The sequence below is a fragment of the Pseudoliparis swirei genome, chromosome 16 (assembly GCF_029220125.1).
Source record: "Pseudoliparis swirei isolate HS2019 ecotype Mariana Trench chromosome 16, NWPU_hadal_v1, whole genome shotgun sequence".
Classification (NCBI taxonomy): Eukaryota; Metazoa; Chordata; class Actinopteri; order Perciformes; family Liparidae; genus Pseudoliparis; species Pseudoliparis swirei.
The window spans coordinates 16759199-16785115 of record NC_079403.1 but is presented as its reverse complement, the minus strand read 5'-3'; the positions used below and the strand labels follow the sequence as shown (position 1 = coordinate 16785115).

General features: G+C 41.2%; 4 protein-coding genes across 7 annotated transcripts; 3 read left to right on the top strand and 1 right to left on the bottom strand.

Annotated features, from left to right (window-relative positions):
- The first annotated feature begins 1104 nt into the window (after positions 1-1104).
- On the top strand, positions 1105-5380 carry mcur1 (mitochondrial calcium uniporter regulator 1). 3 transcript variants are annotated; one of them, XM_056433990.1, is made up of 10 exons: positions 1105-1343; positions 2446-2553; positions 2657-2760; positions 2906-2989; positions 3257-3358; positions 3608-3649; positions 3797-3868; positions 3984-4037; positions 4292-4406; positions 4917-5380. In XM_056433990.1, exons 1-10 carry the CDS (start codon positions 1136-1138, stop codon positions 4970-4972), a joined length of 945 nt encoding a protein of 314 aa, XP_056289965.1. In that variant the 5' UTR covers positions 1105-1135; the 3' UTR covers positions 4973-5380. The 3 variants fall into 3 exon arrangements, with proteins under 3 accessions (XP_056289965.1, XP_056289967.1, XP_056289966.1); XM_056433992.1 differs by lacking the exon at positions 2906-2989; XM_056433991.1 differs by lacking the exon at positions 3608-3649.
- A 383-nt stretch (positions 5381-5763) lies between these two features.
- On the top strand, positions 5764-9831 carry dph2 (diphthamide biosynthesis 2). The gene is made up of 7 exons (XM_056434338.1): positions 5764-5861; positions 6180-6356; positions 6501-6613; positions 6833-7053; positions 7196-7885; positions 8213-8395; positions 9451-9831. The coding sequence occupies exons 2-7, from the start codon at positions 6207-6209 to the stop codon at positions 9576-9578; spliced, it is 1485 nt and encodes a 494-aa protein (XP_056290313.1). The 5' UTR covers positions 5764-5861; positions 6180-6206; the 3' UTR covers positions 9579-9831.
- On the bottom strand, positions 9784-14897 carry ncf2 (neutrophil cytosolic factor 2). The gene is made up of 15 exons (XM_056434337.1): positions 14711-14897; positions 14390-14472; positions 14066-14174; positions 13620-13754; positions 13018-13125; positions 12831-12890; positions 12642-12685; positions 11642-11783; positions 11446-11511; positions 11152-11212; positions 11023-11066; positions 10748-10896; positions 10542-10653; positions 10169-10286; positions 9784-10063 (listed from the first exon to the last, which is right to left on the bottom strand). Exons 1-15 carry the CDS (start codon positions 14882-14884, stop codon positions 9963-9965), a joined length of 1506 nt encoding a protein of 501 aa, XP_056290312.1. The 5' UTR covers positions 14885-14897; the 3' UTR covers positions 9784-9962.
- A 258-nt stretch (positions 14898-15155) lies between these two features.
- Positions 15156-24396, top strand: garem (GRB2 associated, regulator of MAPK1). 2 transcript variants are annotated; one of them, XM_056434378.1, is made up of 6 exons: positions 15156-15775; positions 17484-17624; positions 17942-18072; positions 18543-19721; positions 20690-20844; positions 21107-24396. In XM_056434378.1, exons 1-6 carry the CDS (start codon positions 15655-15657, stop codon positions 21933-21935), a joined length of 2556 nt encoding a protein of 851 aa, XP_056290353.1. In that variant the 5' UTR covers positions 15156-15654; the 3' UTR covers positions 21936-24396. The 2 variants fall into 2 exon arrangements, with proteins under 2 accessions (XP_056290353.1, XP_056290352.1); XM_056434377.1 differs by having other exon boundaries at positions 21104-24396.
- The last annotated feature ends 1521 nt before the right edge of the window (positions 24397-25917 follow it).

The following is a 25917-nucleotide window of genomic DNA, read 5'->3' as shown; positions in this document are numbered from 1 at the left end:
GGTGCAGCCTGGGGGTGGAGCAGGTCATGTTTGGGGGTCTCGAGATCGCCTCTCTGCTGTTTGCAGATAATGTGGTCCTGTTGGCATCCTCGGACCGTGACCTACGACATTCCCATCGGGTGCAGAAGTTAGAACGGAGCCCTCAGTTCTATGGAGCAGCCAAAGGCGTCCATCATCACCATGACGACCAGTGGGACGTTCGATACGATTTCAATCAAGATATTTGAGATAGTATTGTTCATGATTCAAACCTAATAACATCAGAGCTGTAACTAGTATAGTTCCTAAATGACTAGCACATCAACAGAAAATGATTGAGTTCCAAACTAAAAACACATTTCAATGGGTTTATCACGCAGAAGGAAAGCAAGTGGAGAGATTTGTTTAAAAAGCACCGGTGCATTAATAAATGTCCCAGTGAGTCCGAAGACCTCAATCAATGAATGTCCCCTGCTGTGCCTCAAATGATCAGAACACTGAAGATCGCTCTAACAAGCACCCTTCATTTTATATAAATATAGTTATATAAAGACACGCTCTTTAAGTGCCATACATATTATTGATGTCATTATTTAATTTGCTTGTGTATACTATTTTGTATTATTTGTACAATATTGATTCTGTTTGTATTTACACTTGAAAGGAACTATTTGTACGTCCTTTTGTGCTGGGACACATTTAGTTGCAACCAGCTCTTGAAGACATGTGCAGCGGCAGAAGTTTTGTATTGCGATAAAAGATTGGCAAGATGACATAATAATAATAATGTTGTGATAAGTAAATACAAACTGACCAATTAAATGCAATTATACAGACATAATTGAAGACTCAAGTAACGGTTTTATGATATGATGCAAAATACAATGTTCGCCTACGTTATGATTGAAAAGTCTACAATTAACACTCTAAATAAATAGATAATTAAAGACCATTGTTTACAATTGTTTTAGTTTCATTTGTAAAAAGTGTGACGTATACCAGCTCTAATGTGACCTCCGCTGCCACGCCAGTGACCCCACACACAACACAACAAACATGAGCAACGCATTTCTGACAGATGAACTTTATTCTGAAGTGCGTGTGACCGGACGTGGGAAGGTTTCATGCGCCTCCCTCGTAACACCGAGCCTCCACAATGCTGCGTAAACAGTGTCATTCACAACTCAAACGTCTGGGTGTTACCCACCCGGAAGAGCGGCGCGACCTCTCTTTTACTCAAAACAGAGTCTGCAGCTTTGTGACGGCCAGCAACATGTCGGGCTGGACACCTCGGAGGAGCTTGGAGAAGCCGCTCTGGAGAGGCAGACGAGCTGCACTGAAGGTTACGCGTGTGTCCGCAAGAGGTAACTGGACTCGTTTGTTCTCTCCAACTCTCACGTTAACTCACGTTAAAGCTCCAGCATGTGCTGGAATGGGGTGATATAGTACGTGTAAACAATAGATTGTTAAATGCCCTTTTCTAAACCCCCACGCGACACAATGCTCATCACACCACAAAGTATATGGCCGTGTCAAGATCTGGCTCTTGAGTGTCAAAATAAAAGTCCTTCACTTGCGCCGCTGCCGTGAATTGAACGCATAATTGGGAACTGTTTAATGCAGCAACTATAAACTTATTTTGTAGCTAATCGTTGTAAACACCCCAGTGTCTTCTAGATCCTTCTAAAGCCAGAGCCTGTTGCTAAATCTGCAATATTTTCAGGAGACGCCTTTGCCCACATCCCCACACTGTATTTGCATAATAAGCCTCATGGTTCCAATTATTTTGAGGTGGTGTTGCCACCACAGAGGGGTTGAGTCTTGTGTTTTTAATATATAAATGCTTCATCAATGAACTATCTTCTCATTTTTTTAAAGGTTGACGTTTGTGAATCCGAAATGGTTATTGTGGTTGTGATGGGCATAATAAAGCAGTAAAATAAGTGATATAGGATGTATAATGGGATCAATGGCACAGCACCAAGAAAAAAATTAAATAAAAATATGCAACTTTTAAAACAATTACACAGCCATACATTATTTCTCAAAGTATTCTTCTTATAATATCAAACACTAAATGATAAGTATGGGCTGTACGGGTTGAGAAATATTTGGCTCCATAATATACAGAAAAGTGTCAAGTAAATATATAATCCATTTCATGTTCATAATATGTGAGGTTTGTATTTTTAATGGGTCAAATCTGTCCGTAGAGCGCCTTGTGTTATTAGACATGTCAATGCTTACACTGTATTTGCAAAATGTGATGTTTAATTCATGTTTTATTAAAAATCTTCAAGATGGAAGTTACATACCAAAAAATGCATAGTTATAAAATATGCAGTGACAGACAGTGTATATTGCACAAAATAAATTAAGTGAAAAGTAATATTTCTACAATTGTGATGTCTAGGTAATGCTCACTTTCTTGTATCTTCACTTCCATCTTCCTATCATTGATTTCAGGGCTGAGCATCAACGCCCCCGAGTATCTGAAACCAGATGTGCCGAGGTCTGAAAGCGGGAAGCTGTTCTTTGATACCCATGCAGTGGTGCGTCTCTTCGAGGAAAATGGTTCGGCTTTCATTTGTCACTTCAAAAAAGTCACTATATTTATCTGTTTCATCAAAAACACGCTGTTGATTCTCCTCATGAAGACACACTTGTCGTTGGACAGGCTTCACGACTCGGCAAGCCGAGGCGATGGTTAAAGTGCTGGTGAGGATGACAATGTCGAACATGGACGTCATCTACAATGACATGGTCACCAAAGTGCAGCAGGTGAGACTGTAGGAGGAGGTTATTTTCTCGTACCTTTACTGGAAATACACGAGTAAGCACGACGTCGCGACTGCTCAAAAAGCTGTGCCTCAACTCCCGTAAAGGTCACTGAACCGAGAACGTTGTGTCTCCTTGTTCCCTTTAGAAAACAGATGCTTACCGCGCAAAACGGAGTGTAACTCACTCGTCAGACCTAGCTGGGATTGAGGCTGCAATGTCGGCAGCGGAGGCAAATAAAATAAATCAAACTAATTGTTTTATTTTTTGGATTTACCTTGATGCCTTACTAGTACAATAACAAACTCTTTCTTGACTCACTATCGCGTCTCAGTGACCGATGAGTGAGACCGAAAAGTCAAAAAGGCGTCTGACATGCCATTTAGATTTTCAATTGTTCTCATTTCCATATTTGTCCTTACTTTGTGTCCACATGAGTAATTTGTTTTGCATAACTACGCTGTTTCCGTCTTTTAACAATCGCTTACAATTCTGTCAGGAGATCATGTTGCAGCATGTGATGTCTCAAATAGCAGCCGTGAAGAAGGACATGGTCATCCTGGAGAAGAGCGAGTTCACTACTCTACTGGCAGAGTACGAGGTACGTGTGGTTATCAGCTGTCTGAAGCTGATTCTCAAAGGTTGTACCTGTGAATATAGAATATGTTCCAAGTTGGACAATTGAATGGTCACATCAATGATCTGAATTAAAAATATAAAGCACAATAATTATAATTTAATTAAACACAAATCAGTCACTCCAGCTAATAAAGGAGTGCACGTTGCTCTTACGTGAATGACTGTGTTCTGTCTCTTTTCTGATTCATATGATTTTTGACATTTATTCCAGAAACTCAAGATCCATATATTTCTGTTCAAGGTCCAACTGGATGTAAGTGGTCATTCTGATTTACTCAAATCACATCATGTCCACGTTTGATGCTAGAAACATTAATTTGGAAGCATTTAATCATTCTTTTCCTCATCCAAGATGTTTTTATTTTGCACTTTCCTTTGTATCTCTCCACGACCATCTTAGGATGTCATGAATAAAGTGCGCTCTGACACTATCATGGACCTGAATCTGGAGAAAAGTCGTGCAAAAGGATTGGTAAGTGCTTGAGAACATTAAATAAGCGTTTTGAGATCTGTTTCTACAAAGTAGATAATAATAGATAGCGACTTTCTATCTCTCTTCTAAACAAAACATTGTTTATCATTTTCAGAAAGTAAATAATGAGAAGAGGCTTCTAGAAACGCGAACTGAGATTATGGAAATGGTTTGTATATGTGCAGTACACTGTCAGTACATATTCACTTCTGATCTTAAATGCATGTTTATCTACATAATGTAAAGTCTGGTAAGACTGGTTTAGTTTTGACACACGTTCTTTTAGATAAACGTGATAGCCTATACAAAACGTAGAATACTTTAGTGTACTAAAAGCCTTTAAAATATTATAAATATCCGTTGGGTCTTTGGTCTTATTATTAATGTCTCTCTCTTGTCTTTTAATGCTCTCCTCATTTACAGACGGCAGAGCAAGATCGTCATTTATCTCAGACCAACATGAAAATAGACACCGAATTGGCTGGTTTGAAAACCATGTTAGAATCTCATAAACTGGATACTATAAAGTACCTCGCAGGTGGGTTATTGTGCATTGTTACAAATAATTAGAGACTATAGTATTGGGACGTCAAATAATCTTAATTTCAGTGGGGAATAAACAGGATATTAAGTGGGTTAATACATGTATATTGCAATTTAAACATTAAGCGTTATTTGTTTAACCCTTGTGTTGCCTTCGGGTCATTTTGACCCGAATCAATATTACACCCTCCTGCCGCCTTCGGGTTAATTTGACCCCATTCAATGTTTAATGTCGGTGTTCTTTCGGTAGTCAACAAACAAACAAAGTGCCTCACACTTAAACTTGGAAAACAATATTAATTCTAATAATTTTCTGGAGGTTTTAATTGCTGGCGTCAAATTGAACCCAAAGGGTAAAATATGTTAGTAAATATAAAGGTAACAGGAGGGTGAAACATTGAATCAGGTCAAAATGACACAAAGGCAGGGGAGGGTTAAATATATAATCGGGTCAAAATGACCCGAAGGCAACACAAGGGTTAAAACATGCTTTTTTCTTTTTTAGGTTCAGTGTTCACCTGTCTCACGGTGGTCTTGGGTTTCTACCGTATTTGGATGTAAGATTGTGATTTTGATTTTTACTTTTCAAATCTCCCGAGTTCTAACAATAGTCAGAGAACACATGTTGTTTGTGTCAGAATGTTTGCGTTCATCGGTGCAATCTCATTCATTCCTAGAAGTAGGAGTTATGAAATAGAGGCTCTGCCGACAGATTGCTTGTGTTTTTACCATATCAAGTTATACTTTTTTTAAAAGTATTTATTTTGTATGTATAGAGAAGATCAGAAGAAGAATGGGTTACTGTGTCTCTCAATCACCTAGCTATTTTATCACAGCTATTTAACTTTATGCTTTGTGGTCTCAGGAATGTTTTACATGATTGCTTAATTTATGTTGTTTTAATTAAATGAATTGTCAATACATGTCAACTTTTTGCCAACAAATAAAGTGTCTCTTTAGATTCATAAATGTGTGTCGAGATATTTTTGATAGTACTATTATTTGGAACAGGCAATTACTCTGCTGTAAGTATTATGTAAACCCATGTTAATTTACTGTCTTCCCTCTCTTTCAATTGCTTATTATATTGATAATCCATAACGTAGACCAACACAAATATGGGACTTCTGTGTCCTGCAACTTCGTGATTTGGTAATGTGGTTTAAAGATGTGATGGTATTAGTTTTCTAACGATGTAATGGGGGTGTCGCAGAGAAATAGTTGTCTAGAGGGAAATGATGCCAGGATAATAAACAACTTATGAGGGACATCATTGACAGTTTAGCCTGGCTCTTATTTTGAAAGACACCTGAACCGGAAGTGTTTGTCCGAGTGGACCTGAGTAACTCCAATGTATTCACTAGACACGTGTGTCGCTGTCAAATACGCGTTTATCCTCCAACTCCCCACGCGATATTGAAGTGTACGTTTACATGTATGTGTTGTAAAGGTAAGTTGTAAAATATGCTCATTGTAAAGTAAGACCAGTTAGCGGCTAAGCTAGCAGGCGGAACCAAAGTGACGTTAAAGATAACCAGTAAAGGCGTTTTTGTGTACGTTTTATTTAGAGCTCAAACCAAAAGCACAATTTCCATTTGACAATTGTATGAAGTGGTTGGTAACAACTTAACTTTGAGTAACGTAACTTTAGCGTAACATATCATGGTCACGTTAGGAAGCTGTGAAGGCTTTCGGATATTGGTTTTCAATAAATGGCTGCTTTGTAGCCACCTGACCTGCTGAAATGCGGCTTATTGCTTTACTCCAGGCTGGGCTGCGTGTTTCTGACGCAACGATGGCGGACGCGTTCAGCAGCAGCTCGGAAACCGTAATTCAGCGCGCGGTGGACGTGGCGGTGAAGATAGCGACGCCTCTGGAGAAACTCGAAGAGTTCTATCAGATCAAGAAGACATGCGACTTTATCAGTGAGCATGAGTTTAAAAAGGTGAGGACGTGTTTTTGTTCGTGTTTTTTTAAGTAAAATAAGTGTAAGTGTTCATACGGCTTTCAGTTGACCAGCTGTCGTTGATTGAGGCGCAGGTGCGCCAGATGCACGTCATTAGTCTGATGTTGTGCTTGATGTGCGCAGGTTGCGCTGCAGTTCCCCGATGAGCTGCTGGTGGATTCCGTTGCAGTAGCGGTGGAGATTGAGAGCAACAGTAATGCCAAGCCGTTCATTTTGGGAGATACGTCCTACGGCAGGTAACTAGCCAGCTTTACACTGAATAAGTGACGATCATACACTTTTGACAGTTTTTAATCATCAACATGCATGATAACATGCCTCAGTGCAGTTGCTGGTTGAACTTTAAAAATATCAGCTTTAGCTGCTCCACTGGGAGTATAAATGATATGTTTCAGCACACTTTAAAGTAAAATGCTAAGATAAAGGTGTTGGTGGTGTTGGATCCTCTTGAGCAGCTGCTGTGTGGACGAGGTGGCTGCAGAACACATCGGAGCCGACTGCATTGTGCACTACGGCGGCGCCTGCCTCAGCCCGTCCGCGAGGCTGCCACTGATGTACGTCTTTGAGCGAAGGCCGGTGGATCTTGTGAAATGCAGCTCCACCTTCAGAGAACTCCACCCCGACACGAGGAGTCACGTCGCCATCCTCTGTGACGTCAACTATGATCATGTCATGAGTAAGCTATGCGTTATCAACCACAACTAGAGTTGAGTTAGAAAGTATTGGAAACTTGCCAATCCACAATCTTGCCTTTTATAAAGCTTTGTTAATGATTTCCTCTGTCACTGAATACGTGTGTTTAAAAAAATATTTTTCAGATGATCTTGTGACGATCCTGTTGCCAGAGTATCCAAACATTGTTGTTGCCGAACTCGTCGTGGAAGGAGAGCAATGTTACAGTCATGGCCGGATAAAAAAACAGCATGATGACGCCCGTCTGTCAGAGCGAGACAACAGCCAGGTTATTTATCAGTTTGGGAGGCGGTTCTCCTTGAGCAGTGGTTTAAGCATCACGGATTACAGTCTGTTCTACGTAGGCCAAGAGGGAGCAACGCTGAGGAACTTCATGATGACGTGGAATCGCTGCTCGTTTTGTTCATTTGACCCCAAAACAATGACGGGCAGGACGGAGTCTGTGAGCATCAACCGTGCTCTGATGAAGAGATATTACACTATAGAAAGGGCTAAAGATGCTAATGTGGTTGGGATCCTAGTTGGCACCCTCGGGGTGGCCGACTACCTCGGCATCATCCAGCAGTTGAAGGAGACCATCCGAGGAGCTGGCAAGAAGAGCTACGTGTTTGCAATGGGGAAACTGAACGTGGCCAAACTCGCAAACTTTCTTGAAATTGACATATTTGTGTTAATCGCGTGTCCCGAGAACTCACTGCTGGACTCAAGTGAGTTCTATAAACCTGTAGTAACGCCATTTGAGATGGAGGTGGCCTGCAACAAGAAGAGGGAGTGGTCAGAGGAATACGTCACAGACTTTCGACATCTCCTGCCAGGTTAGATTGGGATTTATTTATTCCCCTTCTAAAATGTATATTGGCTACAGTGAATATTATTATTGTTATTCCATCCATATACGTTTGTGTCTACTCCATCTTAAATTTGTTATGCTTTACCTCTTCTAGTTATTAATGGTGAAAGGGTTTGTACCAACACTTTCAGATATTAGATTCAGAACCTTCTTCACCTCCATAATTTGCATAACATGAATACAGATTCATATTTAGACTTGTTTAGTCGACTATATATGTCTCACTAGTAGCCTAGTGAAGGCAGTATAAATCTACATCTAATGTACTATTCTTATCCCAAACTTTCACCAGGTGGACAGAGCCATGTGCCTCTGGCCAATCAGCAGGAGGAGGGCGACGAGACTGACGTGTCTTTAATCACAGGAGCTCTGCGAAGCCAGAACCTGTTGAACAGGGAGCCTGCAGTGTCTTCATTTGGCTCCTCCGTGGTCCTCAGGAACCAGGCGCTGACTGTAGCCAATACAAACTCAGCTGGTAAATCTGATGCACAGAATTCAATTCAGTTTATTTTGTATAGCCCATTATTACAGATTTGCCTCAGAGGGCTTTACAATCATTACACATACGACATCCCTGTACCAGTTAATTTTACATTTAAAACAAACTTTAAACTGTCTACACTAAACTGCAAAGATCTAAAAATCATTTAATGATTAGCAAGTGTTCTTTTAGATTACTGATTTTCCTATTTTATACCGTTATTCGCTATATTTTTATTTTGCTGTCTGTGCCACGTGGCTTGTTTTTAAGGACCACATTTTATGTTTATTTTGTTGGTTAAATCTAGCTTTAAAATTGCCACTTTTCTTTCTCAAGATGCATGTCTGAATTGGTTTAAAAAAAAGAAATGACTAAGGGCTCGATCACACCAGACGCGCCTCTCAAAAACGCATCGCAAGCAAAACCATTGATTCCCTCTGGTACTTTCAGACGTGCCTTTCAAATGCTGCATGGGGCGCGTTTTTCTTGCGTTTTCAGGCGCGCTTAAAAGTTAAAATATTCTCAACTTTGAGCGCGGCGGCGCACCGCTCATCAATGTCTCACTCGGCCAAGGCAGCCAATCTGATCAAGCAGGAGGCGGGTTTTCCTTCCTGTTTTCCCAACAAGACACTCATATTAGCGGTATTTAATTACGAAGAGCTTTATAATTCTAAATCGAAACACGACTCCAACTGACTCCTGCTCGGTCAGAAGTGCAACTGAAAGCCTCGCCGTCGAGACACAATTCACGGAATAGATGGTGGTATTCGCCGTACTCTTTCCATTTTTTTATATTTTTTATATCGTGAATGTTGGTTGCCACGCAGGTCCGCTTCACAGGCGCACCGTGCTGTTTTGCGCGTTTTTGCCAAGGCGTTTTTGGTACGGCTGCGCTTTTAAAAGTCGCGTCTGGTGTGATCGTGCCCTAAGGCTTATTATTTTTCCCATAAGACATTGTTTGAATTAATTTCCACACATCTACAGGTTTATTATAGAATTATGCGCACATACAATAACTGGTAAGTCAAACAAACACTGTCTCTTTTCAGCATCTTTTCTGGCAGAACGAAGCTGGCGTGGCTTAGAGAAGAAGTTGGGGGAGACCCCCGTGGTGAAGGCAGTGGCGGGCAGGAGAGGCATAGCTATTGCCTATGAAGAGGAAGGAACATCTTCATGACAATGCACCTGACACACAAGGATTCTAACAGATTATTTAATCATGCTTGCAGCTATTAAATGTATATTCTTTGTAATTACTGTAAGTAATAATGGGAAGTTTTCATTGAAAAAATCAATATCCGATATCACTATTTTTTTGTATCGCTCTACTTACTGAATGATGTCATTCAAACTTATTAGAACTTGACACACTTGTCCAAATGTATTTGTTGTGAAAAAAGATTTAATTTAATTAAAGTGTTCAAAAGTTTCATCAGTGAATAATATGCGATTCATCAAATGTAGTTGATTCTGAATGTTTTGGTCGGGGGTCCCGACCACTTTTCAGCCTTGGCCCCTCCGCTGTATTCCTGGCTCCAGCATGTTCTCTGGTCACATGTATTCACTCAAGTGACCGGCCGTTGACAGGAACTTCTTCCACAAAGGATGCAGGAAATATACCAGTGGTCCCACTACATTGTCCTTCCAGCCAGTCCTGGTTAACTAAAGAAAAAATATGAAATTCTGAATTAAAATCATATTTCTCATACGCATCGCAATATATTTTTAATATTTGGGATCTATATGGCCAAAAGATAGGAGTCTCACTTTTAGTGATTAATGTGATTGTATCGCCTTGATGAAAGTTGAGATCCTCTGGGTTCGACGACTCATAGGAATGAAGTGCCACCAAGTGAACCTCGCTCTGTGGAGTTCCATCAGTGTGCTGAAAACACAAATTGCATGAAGATAAACATTTACTGCTGAATTTCAAAATAACAAAGCAAACAAATAAAATCTTGTTTTGCACTGGCTTCAAGATACATCGTTTAACTTTCCCTTAGTGGATGCAGGAAGATGTAGTAGCCCATGACTTAACATAGAGAATGAAATGCTCCGATGATGCATTCATAAATAACTACCGGTATATAGAAACAAAAATGAACTTTTCAGAACCACCATGAGGCAACGTACAACTCACCTCGTTGGCGTGACACCACAAGGTGATGCGCAGACCACTGGCACCACGCCACACACTTTCCATGTCTGTGCTGGGGGTGATTACACTTTGTTCCGTTGCCTCGGAGGTTAAACTAAATCGCAAAAAAAACAGGATTCAAATTTTTTTACTCAGCAATACAATTTTCCATTTAACCTGGAAGATTTTTTTTCAAATGTGCATCTTACCTCAAAGTGATTGCAGTTGACGGGAGATTCAGTTTCTTACTGATTTTGTCAATCAGTACTTCAGAGGAAGACCCGAGCGGTACTGAGACAGCAAAGTTGAACGTGAAACGGACTTTGACAATACACAAGTTGTCGGTAGACTGTTCATCCTGGAAATTATGAAAGGACACATTAAATCAAACACTTTAATACTTCCCATGCTGCCACATTGTGTGGATTACCGGTGTATCCTACTCATGGGCAGCTCTGGACACACCAAGGACTTGACTGCGTACCTTTTGTTGTGTGTCTCCACTACTGTTCCCGCTAGGAGTAAGACCTGACATGCAGATAATTAGTTTGTTAAAGGTTCTGGTGCCTGCAGTTATTAGAGTTTGCCAAATCCATGTGTCCGATACGTTTACCTTGTTTCCTCTCAGGTCTGATGGGCGGTTCTCGACTCGGAGGCTGAGATTTCCCCGGTCCCTGATTGATACCAACCAAACAATGGCATTCAAAGGCATTACACAACTTGAAAAAACACCACATTTGCACCATTTGCCATCAGAAAAGTAAAACAAGACTACTGACAATGTGTTTAACAAACATCTTCAGGTCTCGGAGCAAAACGTTTGACTACTTGAGAGAACATCGCTTTTAAAAAACACATTAAGAAGGAATCTACAAAACAAGGAACCATCCTCTTTAATATGTCTCACCTCATTCGGTTTGGAAGCCAAGGAGATCTCCAAACGTTCAAGGTAATTGTAAGGAACGAGTCCCCTCTGTAATTGACATGATAATGATGAATCCTCTGAATGGAAAGTAACATGACTAATGGATTTATGTCCATATGTCATAAAAACAAAGGTCCAACTGGAGGTCTTGGGAGACACACTAGCATGGTGGCCGTACTCTTTCGTTGAAGATCACAGAGGCCCAGTTGTCGGCACCCTTCTGCAGTACAAACACAATGTTGCCCGGCACTACGGCCAACTCGTCACTGGTCTCAGGAACGAACAAGAACAGGACGGTGTGGGGTTCTCCTTCCAGAGCCCTGTGAAGACAGCAGACGTCCCCGAGGCGTCAAGAGCTCCGCTGGCACACTAGTCTGGAGTGTCTAGGAAAACCTTTTATATACAGGACTGTCTCAGAAAATTAGAATATTGTGATAAAGTTCTTTATTTTCTGTAATGCAATTAAAAAAACAAAAATGTCATGCATTCTGGATTCATTACAAATCAACTGAAATATTGCAAGCCTTTTATTCTTTTAATATTGCTGATTATGGCTTACAGCTTAAAAAACTCTAAAATCCTATCTCATAAAATTTGAATATTTCCTCAGACCAAGTAAAAAAAAAGATTTATAACAGCAAAACAAAATCAAACATTTGAAAATGTGTTTCCAGGTGTTTCGAGTTTATTAGACGATTCAAGTGATTTGTTTAATACCCTACTAGTATACTTTTTCATGATATTCTAATATTTAGAGATAGGATATTTGAGTTTTCTTAAGCTGTAAGCCATAATCAGCAATATTAAAAGAATAAAAGGCTTGCAATATTTCAGTTGATTTGTAATGAATCCAGAATGCATGACATTTTTGTTTTTTTAATTGCATTACAGAAAATAAAGAACTTTATCACAATATTCTAATTTTCTGAGACAGTCCTGTATATTAGCTTCATGCTTTTTCCATTCCTTCTATTTGCTCTCCACGTAAAGAGCTTATTTGTTCCATTTTGCTCATGAAATACGCCATCCGTAACAAGTAATACGGTCATTTGACGAGGCTGAAATAGAACAACTGTAAACAAATCACATCTTTTAAACATTAAAATGAATGAACACATGTTAAATATGAGTCCCTGGAGAACATCAGGTTTCTAGGGCTTCAAAGTGGACTGTTGTACCTCAAAACCTCAGGTTCTTTTGGACACGTAGGGCCATCTTTAACCTGTCCGATGGAAACAGAAACACAGCATCCACTGTCAGTGGACGCTCTGTAACATAACAAGCTTGTCGTAACCCAAAGATTTTTTTTCATACGATCTTATTGTCTTTGTTTTCTTTTTATTGCCAAAGAAGAGCCCATATGTCACCTGTGGCTGTAAGGGGGCGAATCCAGAGAAGGCGTCCTGAGGAACGACCGAGGCAACGACCTGAAGATAGAAGAGAAAACAAAGGTCATGTTTGGAAAATAATGATTGTTTCAAGTGATCGACTTTTTAATGAATAAGACGAGCTGTACTCTGCTGAAGTTTAATTCTGTGAATAATGTAGTATTACCGTTGATTTGCCCAGGTAGTCCTTCTTCTCCAACTCAGCAACATAGTGCTTATTCGGTTTAAATAACACTTTTGATGGAAACTCAACCGGTTTGAAAAGTTTCTGTTTCTGTTGGTTAAAATGCATTACAACGGAGATTGTAACATTTGTCAAGTATTTCTGACAAAAAATTCAGATTCAAGAGAGTAGTATCACTTTGAGCAAGACACCAATCTAGACTGAGAGCACTTTCTGTGCCTCATCCTTGACTGTTATGAATGCACATTTATTTGCAAATACACTGGATGATATCGGGCTTGTTTTAGTAATTGTTCACTTGCAAGATAATGTGAAGCAAAGCTTTTTTTAAAAGCCTTATCTGATTGGTGGGGAGCTGCATCACTTTCCTCTGAAGAGTTGCCATCTCACCCAGAAAGTTTTTTAATCTGTGTTTATTTTAAACTGAACCACTCTGAAAGCTAAATACATCGCATTCTTTGTTGTGAATATTATCACATTTAGAGATAGTGACAAACTGAACCAAATGATAGCTCACATATCTCATTTTTTAATGGGTGAGAATATATATATTTTTAAATATTAGTTATTGTAAGTTAACTAACCAGGGCTGAATCAAGAGCTCTGTCGATGATATTGAGCTTGGCATCTGTCTTGTTGTTGAGAGCCTTCACGAGGTTTCCGTGGGCTTTGTCCCAGTTGCCCAGCTGAGCCTCAGACAGAGCCATATTGAGGAGAACCTGTGACAGGAAATATTGAATTAGATGCTCGTCACTGTTTCAACCCCTGAGCCATCTTAAATCCATTCATTATTAAGGAGTGAAAGTGCATCAAACTGTACTTTGAAAAAATGGCAAGTGTCAAATACAAACAGATCCATTTTTTTTTAAACATTAAATTAGCCATCGAGGCAGATTAGAAAATGAATGTCTCTCAGCTGTTTGACAGTAGTAGGCCGAGTAGAGAAAAATAGTCTAATAATGTGTACGTGACAGAATAATGAGGCTTTACAAAAACATAGAAATATGATTGGATGCTTCTGAATACTTACCTCACATGCATATAATTTGTATCTGAGACCAAGTGTTTTGTAATCTATCAGTTGGTTGCCCCTTAGTGCTTTGAAGGCTTGCTGGAAATCAGCTAAACTCTCCTCATACCTTTTGAATATAAACAATACAGTTAATTTATTGAGCATGTAGTAAACCACAAACATTTTTTTTTTTTAAAGAATAGACAAAAAAAAGGCAAGAGCAGCGACAAGGAATCAATGTCATGATCTTCAAAGCATACTGTGTTCAGTATTCTTTACATTATTATTTTAAACATGGATAATGAATGTGGACTTTGCATTGTAGATGCCTGGTTGTCTTGCCTCTTCTTTCGGTAAAATGTCATTCCTCTTTGAAAGAAGGCCACAGCCAAATGTTCATCCTTTCCTATGCTGCAATCAAACGCCTGAGAAACATAAGAAAACACAGTCACTTCCTCAAGAAGAAAAGAGAAATGGTTAACTCCACTTCTTCTTTCACAGTGACTCTCGCTTTCAGACTGCAACTATATCTCCGCATTTCATCTCAGCTTCATCAGCTACATACAAACTAGATTTAACAAATAGATGAGTAATATTGCAAAATAAGAAGACACAGATATCTGTGCCAGATGTTTCCGCTTACCAACTAAACCTCAGACGTACCTTTTCAGCAGCATCCAGGTCTTGGTTAAGAAGATGGAGACAGCCAATGTTAAAATAAATTTTGGAGTTTGGCTCCTGGATAGACAGGAAAATCCTGAGAGCCTCTGTCAAATCCTGTTTGTCAACACAAGTTACAGCCTGGTCCCACTGGCGCAAGGTGTCCACAAAAGACATGGTTGCTGGTTTGGAGAACACTGAGCAAAAGACCAAATTCAGGAAGCTCTTCTGATTTGTACCAGCTAGATCAGGAAGTGTGAAGAAAGTGTCATTCTTGGTACATTTGCATCTGTAGGCCTACTAGGTGTGAAGGCCCAATGGTTGTTGTCTGCCATTTAACGTGTCATCACTTTGATATACATTTAGGAGTGTCATTATTAGTACACAGGCAGAGATAAGCAAATGGGAATTGATTGTTTTCTTTAGGATGATTTACAATTTACAAGCCCCACATCTGGAGCCTTAGGTGGAGTTTTATTTTGTATTAGTTGGGCTTTTATTTTAGTTATCAAACGTGGCTGTACAAAACTAAAACGACCGGCAAAAAAAAACACTTCAACAATTTCCCCTCGAAAGGACGAGACACGTGTTGCGCTGGTGCCCGTGTATCCCGACATAAATGATGCTTTTATTTTATAAGAATAAAAAAAACGTATTTCCGTTATTCATCAAGTTGACTTTAGACCAGTTGCCGCGATGCAGTCGTTGCGAGCTCAACAAACATGTCTCTGCTCCACAATGAGACACCGGACCTTAACGATACGTATGATATGAGGACATGGAGGCAAATGCACCGGGGAGCATGCGGCGACTTCTAGGAAACGTGCCAACCATTGAGCTGTAGATGGCGAGTTGCTCCCCGACCCGTTGGTTCGCTTCGTGTAGCCCTTTGTGACCGTGTGTACACACTGCGAGCTAGCCACCGTGGGCTAATGTAAGCTAGCAAAATGGACCTTGGAACAATGTTGTACAAAAATTTGAAAGACGTCACATGGAGCACGACTGCTTTGCCATTAGATCAACTCGTCAGCACTTATAGGTTGCCTCAAATTGCCAAGCTGGACGACGGTGAGTAACTTGCTGTCACTTCTGAGCTTTCTTTTGCTAGCTGCTAAATTGCTAGTTAGCAGCTAGTTACACTAACGCGAGTCAACGCGAAACTCAAGCAACTTTTTTTTTTTTTTTTTTTGCAGCTGATATTTGTCAGCGTGTCGCATGAATGCACAACTAATGTGGCACGTTTTATTTGTTCAGGGTCGAGGTTGCGTCGCTACATTTGAACCCTTGTGTATCTGTGATTGTGTGCGCTGAGTTACTCGGTGTTATGACTTGTGACCGCACCGCTCTCACCCTGGAGTCAGTGAAGGCAGCACGCGGTTCCCTGGAGTCAGTGAAGGCAGCACGCGAGAATACAACCACGGTTTTAATAGTTAGGGACCAGGAGATAACGCTAGTTGTGCAAACTGGGGACTGCTTGGAAATATGTGCATACAATTCTACTGTAAAGGCACATGTGTGATGCCATTTTACAAAAAAAAGTAAGGACGTAGTTATACGTGACAATTGTAGCAGGATGAGTCAACTTAATTGGTCAATCAAGGAGGATTATCTTTGACCTCACCCTGGGAACAATGAAAGCCTCTTTTTAGGCAGAACAATACAAGATGACACGTTAGGTGAAGTAGAACAAAACTACAGGGGATGTACCTCTCCATCAACAGTCGTGTAATCGCATACACGCGTCTATCATGTTCTGTACGATAACAATTAAGTCATTATGAGACCATCAGCAATGAATTGATCTCTATCCTCCCTTTTTCTGTCACGTTCTGCCAAGTGTCCCGTGAAGATTGGCGAGGGGGTGTATTGTGCTTTTAAATGGAGCGCTTGTTTATTAGAGAGGTGTGGATTAAGGCATTTGTCATTGTCCATGGGGGAGAGGGTTTGAGTGTTCTGAGTAATCCAGTGCATTGGCCTGCTGGAGCAACCTGCTACAAGTGGGATACAAAAGGGCACGAATAATCATGGCATTTCTCAGGAGACTTTATGATTTGGGATATTAATTAAGAATTTGTGTCAACCGTGGATGCAAAAAAAACAAAAGGTTCTACGCCCCTGACTAATCAGGCCAATTTATATGATAAGTGTGAAAACACAGTGACAAGATTTATCAATAAAACCTAGACCATCAGTGTCTGAGATATCAGACCTTATATTGTATATATGATTTATTTGTAGAAATTACAAAACAAGACTTAAAGTACAATATACCTCACAAATAAGGAGTGAAAGGGTAACATATCACACAGTCAAATGGTGAGGATACACATTACAGCCCCCCTCCCCTCCCTTTCCCAAAACAAATAAACAACACGGCAATTTGATAGACAAACAGAAAAGAAAGTTATAAACACAACCAAAACCCAACATCAACAACTGGCTGCGAAATGCTTGATAATATTTTGGCCACCTTCTCTGACCTTCAACTCTCTCACATCTATAGATACATCCACTCACACACGCATCAGACCTTATATTTTAACAACAACAATTTACTATTCTTTTTGCAGGTGTAAGGATGGTTGACATGACGGTTACGATGTTTTACGAGAGTTGAGATTTCGATTGGCCAAAAGGGTACATCAGGCGTTACTCTGACAGTTTCTTAGAGTTAGTGATGTACAGTTTGATTTTTTTGTCTACTGTACCTTGCGGTATAACACTATTTCTTTAAAAAGTAAAACCTGTGTTCTGCTTGTTGATTTTATTCTTCCAGGCCAGTTGGTGGAAGGGCTCAGAGACAATGACTACCTCTTGATTCATTCCTGCCGTCAGTGGACGACAATTACTGCTCACAGTCTGGAGGAGGGCCACTATGTCATTGGGCCCAAAATAGAGATCCCAGTCCACTATGAAGGTGAGCTACATCTGCATGGCTGCTAAGTGCTCTTGAATTTGCTTGACCTTGTCTTTTGATGATTTATCTTTGTATATAGCAAACCCTCCGAAAATAGGTGTTTTGACTCTCAACATGGATTTTGAATCAGGAGGGCTCCTTGAAGGATGATTTTAATCTTTAGAAGAAAAATAAATACATTTTGAGAGGGGTTTTAGTGCATCATAGGAACAATGCGTAGCTATAGCTCAAAACTTTATTTATTTTATTGATACTCACACACTGAAAAGCACAATCTATGCTGGATCCATGCATTCATATGTCTTTTCCTCTTTCAGGTCAGTTTAAGCTACTGGAGCAGGACAGAGATGTCAAGGAGCCTGTGCAGTACTTCAACAGCGTGGAGGAGGTGGCCAAAGCATTCCCTGAAAGAGTATACGTCATGGAAGAAATCACCTTCAATGTTAAGGTACATCTAATGTGTTACAGGGATTATTGGTTCTGGATTCTGTAGTGAAATTAGTATACTTTTGGCATATTTATACCATGTAATATGATTCTCTAAAGCTCTGCCTTCCAATTCTGACATCGGACACATTTGATAAACTAAGATCAATTCCATTAAAGACTAGATAACCTCTCTTTAAGATGCCAAAAACAGGCATATTAAATATATTTGTTTTCTTTTCTGTAAATTCCGTTCCAAAAAGTAGATTTAAGTTAGGACACCATTAATACTGACTCCTTTCCATAATCTTTGTTGTGGACCATGAGGTTTGTTTATGTCTTCCAAATCACACTAAGTAATATTTAGGGAAACAAAAAGTTGTATCAATCAGTGACAGAATCTATACAGAAAGCATTTGTTAATGTGCTATATTAATGTTTACTGACAGGGTTTTTAAAAGAGTGCTCATGCCATGTGTCGTCTTTTCACAGATGGCGTCAGGGGAATGCAATGAGGACACCGAGGTTTTCAACATAACACTGAGCACCGGTGATGAGCTGACGTTAATGGGCCAGGCGGAGATCCTATACACCAAGACTTCCAGGGAAAAATCAAGGTTCAACACCATCTTGAAGAGGATTGGGAAGCTGAACTCCATCAGCAGGATCGGTCGAGGCAAGATGCCGTGCTTGATCTGCATGAACCATCGCACCAATGAGAGCATCAGCCTGCCTTTCCAGTGCAAGGGCAGGTTCAGCACCTGTAGTCCGCTGGAACTCCAGATGCAGGACGGCGAGCACATCATCAGGAACATCGTGGAGAAAACCCGCCTCCCTGTCAACGTCACAGTGCCCAGCAGTCCCCCCCGCAACCAGCACGACCTCCACCTCATCCGGGAGGGCCATCGCTACAAATTGGTCAACATTCAGACGAAGACGGTGGTCGTGTGCTGCGTCCTGCGAAGCAACAAAATTATCCCCGTCCATTTTCCCTTTCACATGGCCATGCCCAGATGTATTATTCCGGAAGAACTACTGCAAGGAGAGTTGTGGCTCAACACTATGGTACATCGCTGGTTTTCCTTCTGCCAGGAGCAGTTTGACATAGATAACTATTCTCGCGCGGTCCGGGATGTGCGAATTGACTGGAACGAGGATGGGAAGAGCCCCAAGAAAAGTAGTGGGAATGGCAGCTGCAGCTCCAACGGCTGTGCCAACCAAATGCAGATTCCCAGCTCTTTAACTTACACCCGGGACGAGCTCACCCAGTCCTTCCACCGACTCTCTGTGTGTGTGTACGGCAGCAACCTGCACGGTAACAGCGAAGTCAATTTGCAGGGCTGCATGACGCTGTGTGGAGACTGGGCTCTCCTTCCCTCTGACAGCATCCCTTCAGACTCGGGTGAAAATGAACACTTTTTCCCGGAACTGATGGACACCACACCTCAACAACCACCCCTCAACAAGTCGGACATTCCCTATGAGGAGCTGTGGCTGGATCAGCTGAGAGGTCAGGCGCCAAAAGCTTCTTCAAGCGAGGGAACCCGAGGCGTCAACAATGGCGGCGGTTCAACAGCAGCCCTGTCGTACCCAGTGACTTGTCCTCTTGGTGCAACACCCAGTTTAGATGCGTCTCTTACTCCGCCACCAGTTCCACCCAAGTCCGAAGCTGTGAGTATCATCCATCAGACTTAAAGTTGTCATTCCCAGTGTGACGGTGGTAACGGCAAACGGCAAACAGTAGCTTCTTTGTCAGAAATAGAACCGAGAAACCGGTGTTTTAGATTACAGCGCGCCTATACAAACTCACATTGTTTTAACAAAGCAGTCATTCAAAGGGACAATTCAACTGATTTCAAGCTACGCACAGCAACAATCCGTTTTCCAAAGTAAAGTTGGTTTACCTGCCGAGTTGGAGCGGGTGAAGCCTGCCGCCTGCTTCTCACTGCGGCTGCTCCTTCTTGCTGCTCTGTTGCATTGAAATGCCCCCCCTGATGAAATCAATGCCAGTAGTGACCGCTGATTTGTTCTGGAGAGGCGTCGGTCTCGTGATTTTTGGTAAACGGTTGCCATGAATGCCAGGTTTCCGTGTGGCGTTGATTGCGTTTCCTGCGGCTGCTTCACACAGTCACCCCGTGTTTTGCCGGTCGAAAGCTTTTAACTTTTGTAATGCGAAGCAGGATGATGGGCAGACACCGTTTGAAGAGAGACTGACAAACGGAGGCTGTTGCGAATAAGATAAGTGTCATTAACCCTTGTGTTGCCTTCGGGTCAATTTGACCCGATTCAATGTTTAACCCTCCTGTTACCTTTATATTTACTAACATATTTTACCCTTGAGGTCAATATGACCCCAGCTATTAAAATCTCCAGAAAATTATTAGAATTAATATTGTTTTCCAAGTTTAAGTGTGAGGTACTTTATGTTTGTTTGTTGACTCCCGAAAGAACACCGACATTAAACATTGAATCGGGTCAAATTGACCCGAAGGCGACAGGAGGGTTAAATATTGAATCGGGTCAAAATGACCCGAAGGCGACACAAGGGTTAAGCAGTCTATGACACCTTCCGATTTGCAGAAAAAAATGTTTGTGTTTAATTTGCCTTCAGCTTCAAAGTCGGTTCATTTACTTTCCAGGTGAAGGAAGAATGCCGTCTGTTGAACGCCCCGCCGATTCCTCCCCGGAGTTTGAAACAGATGCCATCCGTGCCCATCCTGTCGAAACCACGGCAGCAAGAGACTCGGTCTCCGAGTCCGACCCTCTCCTATTACTCCTCTGGTCTCCACAACATGTAAGAGCCGGCAACATTTCATCGCGAATATTTCACACCAATTAAACCCAAATTAAGAATGGAAAGAAAAAAGCAGGACATGCTGACATTTCTTAGTTCTAGAGAGCGATGTTGGGATGGTCATTGTGTTCTTCTTTTGTTCAACTTCCCCTTGAAATGTGTTTGTTTAAAATGTTAAATGTGTTGAACTCGTATTAGTTGAACCCATTGAATGGACGTTTATCCTAATAACACTAATTAATTTCTACTTTTCCATCAGCAGTGGAGCGTCTGAGCAGGAGGCGGCCGACCCACGAGAGCCCGGCCGAGGGTGCTACCCCTGTAACTGGGTTAAATCCGACGGCACCGAGCCGAATGCTCCGTTGGCCAGTGGGAGCCTGCCCTCCGACGGGATGGCCTCCAGGTTGTCTTGGCCAAATAATTTCAGCAGAGGAGAATCGCACAGCATGGAGGAGTTTCTACCGGCCGGCTGTCGAAGTTACTACAGTTACCCCAGAAAAAGGTCCCCAAGCACCCCAAAGACCTGCACAACCAGCCTGGTGGACTTCAATGGCCGAGAGCACAGCAGGAAGGACTTCCGGTCGCAGAAAGCTTCTCTGGAGGAGTTCTACATCAAATCTTCGAGTTACAACTCCGAAATGTACAGGGACAAGCCCATCGAGGAGTCTGACGCCAAGCAGAGCCTCTCTTGCCCCATCCTGCCCCCGAGGACCCTCAGACCCAACGCCCCGCAGAGGAGCGCGGACTTCCTGTCCGATTCCGACGGTGAGCGGGAGCCCCCCCAATGCTCCTTCCCTCGACACCAGCAGACCACCAAAGACTCATTAACTCCTCACTGTCCAGCCCCTCCCCCCACTGCACAGTGGCAGCCCCCGTCCAGTCTGGCTGGCCTTACCATTGAGGAGGTGTCCAGGTCGCTCAGGTTCATCGGCCTGCCGGACGACGTTATCGCTCTTTTCGTGTCCGAGAAGATTGACGGGAGTTTACTCCTGCAGCTCACCGAGGACATTCTGTCGGAGGACTTCAAGCTCAGCAAACTGCAGGTAAAGAAACTCATGCAGTTCATAAGTGGGTGGAGGCCCAAGATCTGACGAGCAGAACATGAAACTAAGTTCTGTTCGAAAGCAGAGAGTCATGCCTTCAGTATATATATGCTATGCACACCAAGCCACGAAGAGTTTCTTTTTGTATAATATGAATTTATGTCTTTGTTACTATATTGTAAAAGACTTAAAGTCTGTGACTGCTATTTATTAACTGAATGAAATCATTTAGCACTTTCATGGAGACATTTCCATGTCAGCTTCTTAGTACTTGTGTTGCCCACAGCCCCCTAGTGGTCATGTCATCACATCGATCCTCATTTAAGGCAACAAATGAGACTCAACGAGGACGTTGTACCGTTCTGCCCTCAAAGTTAATCACAAGCCATTTTACAGGATTTCTAAAAAGAGCGCAGAGGACGTACTATGGTATATGTTGCTTAGTGACCATATTAAAGCAACTATGTAAAAACATTTAGTAGGCGATACACAATTGGACATTTGGCTGAATTTTTCTAACCCCAAAAAAGATTTTCTTCCCAAAAACTTGCAATTATATAGTTTTGCAGTCGGTGACAAATGAAGTGTGCAGCTGTTTTTACGAGGTCAGGGATGGTTAATTCATACTGTTGAATTAATTCAAGACCTGCCCTCTGCTGACGGGTATTAAGAAATACTTGAGTTCTTTTACCAATCGACCCCTTGAGCTGTAACCCTGTCCTGCACCAGTGAACATTTACTATTTCTCCGAACGGCCAGAAATAGCCAATGACGTAAACCTCATCTCCGAAGAGAGTCGCTGTCTGTGCATTGAGCCGATATCGGGGAGTTTGTTGGTTTTCCGTTTAGTTTTAGGAGATGAAGTGTTGCATTTAAACGCACTGGGCTTTGTTGGCCATCAGCACTCTCACGTGATATTCTAGGTCCCTGAACGATGCTCGTAAGAGTATCATGACGGCGAGCAACGAAATGTCAGATTCAGGCACGGTCTTCTTTCTATTTGATGCCTATTTAATCCTCAAGTTGAATTGAACTATATTGCCAATTGCTTTGAATTTAAACATCTCTGCTGGAAAAAGACAACTTTTTTTTCAGAGATGGTTTATTGCAGAGAAAGACTGACTGGGAAAAAGATGATATCCTTACTCTAAAGCGTACACGGGAATAGCCAACACAGCTGATGTGGGCGGTGACATTCTACTTAAAATACAAATTATGCATCATGCACTTTGGTGGATTTCAGCCTTATTAATTGCAGTAAAGGTCAATAAATAAACGTATAAAAGAAAAGTGTCTACGTAAAGAGTGAATGCACTACATGCTTTTAAAAAACTTAAATGGTACTTCTGTGTTCTCATTGTTTGTATTGTGTGCTCTCATGCTAGAAACTATTAAAAGATAGCTTTTCTGCGCCTTAACCCATAGACCTTAAAATATATAATATTTAACTTTGGCTTAACATTGTCATTGTCAGTCTGGACTTGAGATTATACTCTTTACATAAACGTCTCAACGTGTATTTTGAACGCGTGTATTCCCCAAACCCTGAGACATGTAAGCTAAAATGAAATATTGGTACCAAACATTTTCTCTGGAGCCTCGAATCGGAGTTGATTTATTTATGCAGTATTTAACATAATGATTGTTATTTTGGGGCTGATGGATGAAGCTGCTTCAGCAACAGCAGCCTTTCTGAGCTGGTGGCCAGCAGCTGTGGATTTCTTCCACCAACACCTTTTGAAGTGGGTTGTTACATATTTTGATTTCATATATTTTGTATGCAAATGTATTGGTTTCTTTTGTTTTTAAAGAAAGTGATTACTAATTTGAAATGATTGTTATTGAGAAAAGACATCTTATGTTCAAATATCTTTCAAAAACAAATTCTGTACAACTTGGTTTCCACCGGGGTTAATGAATCCATGAACTCGAATAACATTCGGTCACGAGGTAAGAAGTCACACGACAGAAACCGTGACCAAAAAGCATAATGTTAAGATGCCATGTGTTCAGGTACTTTCAGAGAGTTCCTTGTACCTGTGGTCCCAGTGTCCACGGCCACGTTGCCCCATGTCCCTCGGCACTGTTATTACACGGTGATTAATGTCCTGTGCAATGCACCTGGCGCTTCAGAGGGACCATGGGAAAGAACAACGGAGCGAGTGATGATGATGGGCAATGAAGTATTATGCATATTGAAATGGCAACCTGTGCATGCCAAAGTAATTCTTTGTAAGTCACTAATTGTACATGGATACCTCTGAGATATGAACTGTGAACACAACTGACTCCACGAGCTCACGATCCTCGAGCATTAACCCTGACGGCTCTTCCATCTGGATGTTGCCCGGCAACCCTTATTAATAATTAGCATCTGTGCGAAAAGGAGTGACACTGGGTTTGAGAGCGTTACTGGTGAACATTATGGAAATCTCTACTTATGGACAGCTATCTTTCAATTAACTTGTGTTGTCCCTATTTTTGATTGTATTAAAATGGATTAACGGTGTTTGTGTGTTATCTATTTTTTTTTTTTAGGAGTAAGCTAAAGATTCATATTTTAATCAGTTGCACAACAATGTCATCCAAAACCCGGATGATGCAAGAGGTACTTTATAGCAACATAATACATACATATGGAAATGTTGTGTTGATAATGGTGACGGTGTTGTCCCACACAATACTTTTGTATAAATCGACACAGCATTTGATTGGTGGAGCTCACATATGAGAAATGGCTGTTTTTCTATCTTAACATTTTTACCTTCGCATTGAAAATGCAGAAGGTTATGTTTTGATCGCCGTGTATTTATTTATTTGTATGCATGTTACTCGCAGAACTCAAAAAGTGTTTAACCGAATAGCATGAAATTTGGTGGGACGATTGGTTATTATCCGGGTACCATTTGATTAGATTTTGGGATCGATCGGGTCAAAGGTCAAGGTCATGAAAAGGTCAACATCTTCTTTTTACCATAGCATGGTCAATTTTATCCAATTGGCATGCAACTAATGCCAAAATGTTCATAATGCAATGCCCAATCTTGTGATATGCGAAGGTATGCGCTCTACCGAGTGCCCGTTCTAGTTATAAATGTTATGCTTTAGATAATAATTGACATTACTTGGTTAGTGCAGTTAGTTGCCGCCTCACTAGTTTAGTTATAAGGTGAATATCTGTACTCTAGATTAATTGATTTAATATAGTTGCACTAGAATTGTTACAAAATCAGTCGACAGTTTTCAAAATGTAATCCGGCAGAGGTTCAGAGGTTTGCAGGGTTTCAGGAACAAACGTCCGATCCGACCTGCAGCCTTGCAGCAACCAGTAAGTGCTTCATCAGTTCTGCTTCTCCGGTTTCCTGCCTTGCGTCAGGCAGGTGGGCGGCTCGCAGCTCAAAGGGAACTTGCACTTCTGCTTTTTATGGCTCAACTTTCACAACGGGTTGATATTTGAATCCCTAATTATATTGACTTTAAAAAGCTCCAGTATTTGTTCCAGTTGGAGTAACATTTGTTGAAGTCCGACTTGAATATATGAGGACATGCATCAAGTATAACATGTAATACTTTATAGTCACGGTTATATCTCTTAAACTAGAATGGGCACTCGGTAGAGCGCATACCTTCGCATATCACAAGATTGGGCATTGAATTATGAACATTTTGGCATTAGTTGCATGCCAATTGAATAAAAATGGACCGTGCTATGGTAAAAAGAAGATTTTGACCTTTTCATGACCTTGACCTTTGACCCGATTTATCCCAAAATCGAATCAAATGGTCCCCGGATAATAACCAATCATCCCACCAAATTTCATGCGATTCGGTTAAATACTTTTTGACTTATGCGAGTAACACACATACAAATACACGGCGATCAAAACATTACCTTCTGCATTTTCAATGCAAAGGTAAAAATGTGCAACAAACAAATGATACATATTTGTGAGGCCCATTCATCTTTTTATAAGGCAGAAATATATAACTGATGGTGACTGATACATTCCATCAATTTCCATGCAGTTGT

Coding starts and splice junctions, on each gene's coding strand:
- garem (XM_056434377.1), top strand. CDS start 15,655: ATGGACCTTGGAACAATGTTGTACAAAAATTTGAAAGACGTCACATGG. Junction 19,722..20,689: donor TTCCACCCAAGTCCGAAGCT/GTGAGTATCATC, acceptor TTTACTTTCCAG/GTGAAGGAAGAATGCCGTCT. Junction 20,845..21,103: donor TCCTCTGGTCTCCACAACAT/GTAAGAGCCGGC, acceptor CTTTTCCATCAG/CAGTGGAGCGTCTGAGCAGG.
- ncf2 (XM_056434337.1), bottom strand. CDS start 14,884: ATGTCTTTTGTGGACACCTTGCGCCAGTGGGACCAGGCTGTAACTTGT. Junction 11,512..11,641: donor CTGTGATCTTCAACGAAAGA/GTACGGCCACCA, acceptor TGTCAATTACAG/AGGGGACTCGTTCCTTACAA. Junction 11,213..11,445: donor TGGCTTCCAAACCGAATGAG/GTGAGACATATT, acceptor GGTATCAATCAG/GGACCGGGGAAATCTCAGCC.
- dph2 (XM_056434338.1), top strand. CDS start 6,207: ATGGCGGACGCGTTCAGCAGCAGCTCGGAAACCGTAATTCAGCGCGCG. Junction 6,357..6,500: donor GTGAGCATGAGTTTAAAAAG/GTGAGGACGTGT, acceptor TGATGTGCGCAG/GTTGCGCTGCAGTTCCCCGA. Junction 8,396..9,450: donor AGCCAATACAAACTCAGCTG/GTAAATCTGATG, acceptor GTCTCTTTTCAG/CATCTTTTCTGGCAGAACGA.
- mcur1 (XM_056433990.1), top strand. CDS start 1,136: ATGCTGCGTAAACAGTGTCATTCACAACTCAAACGTCTGGGTGTTACC. Junction 3,650..3,796: donor TGTTCAAGGTCCAACTGGAT/GTAAGTGGTCAT, acceptor CGACCATCTTAG/GATGTCATGAATAAAGTGCG. Junction 3,869..3,983: donor AAAGTCGTGCAAAAGGATTG/GTAAGTGCTTGA, acceptor TATCATTTTCAG/AAAGTAAATAATGAGAAGAG.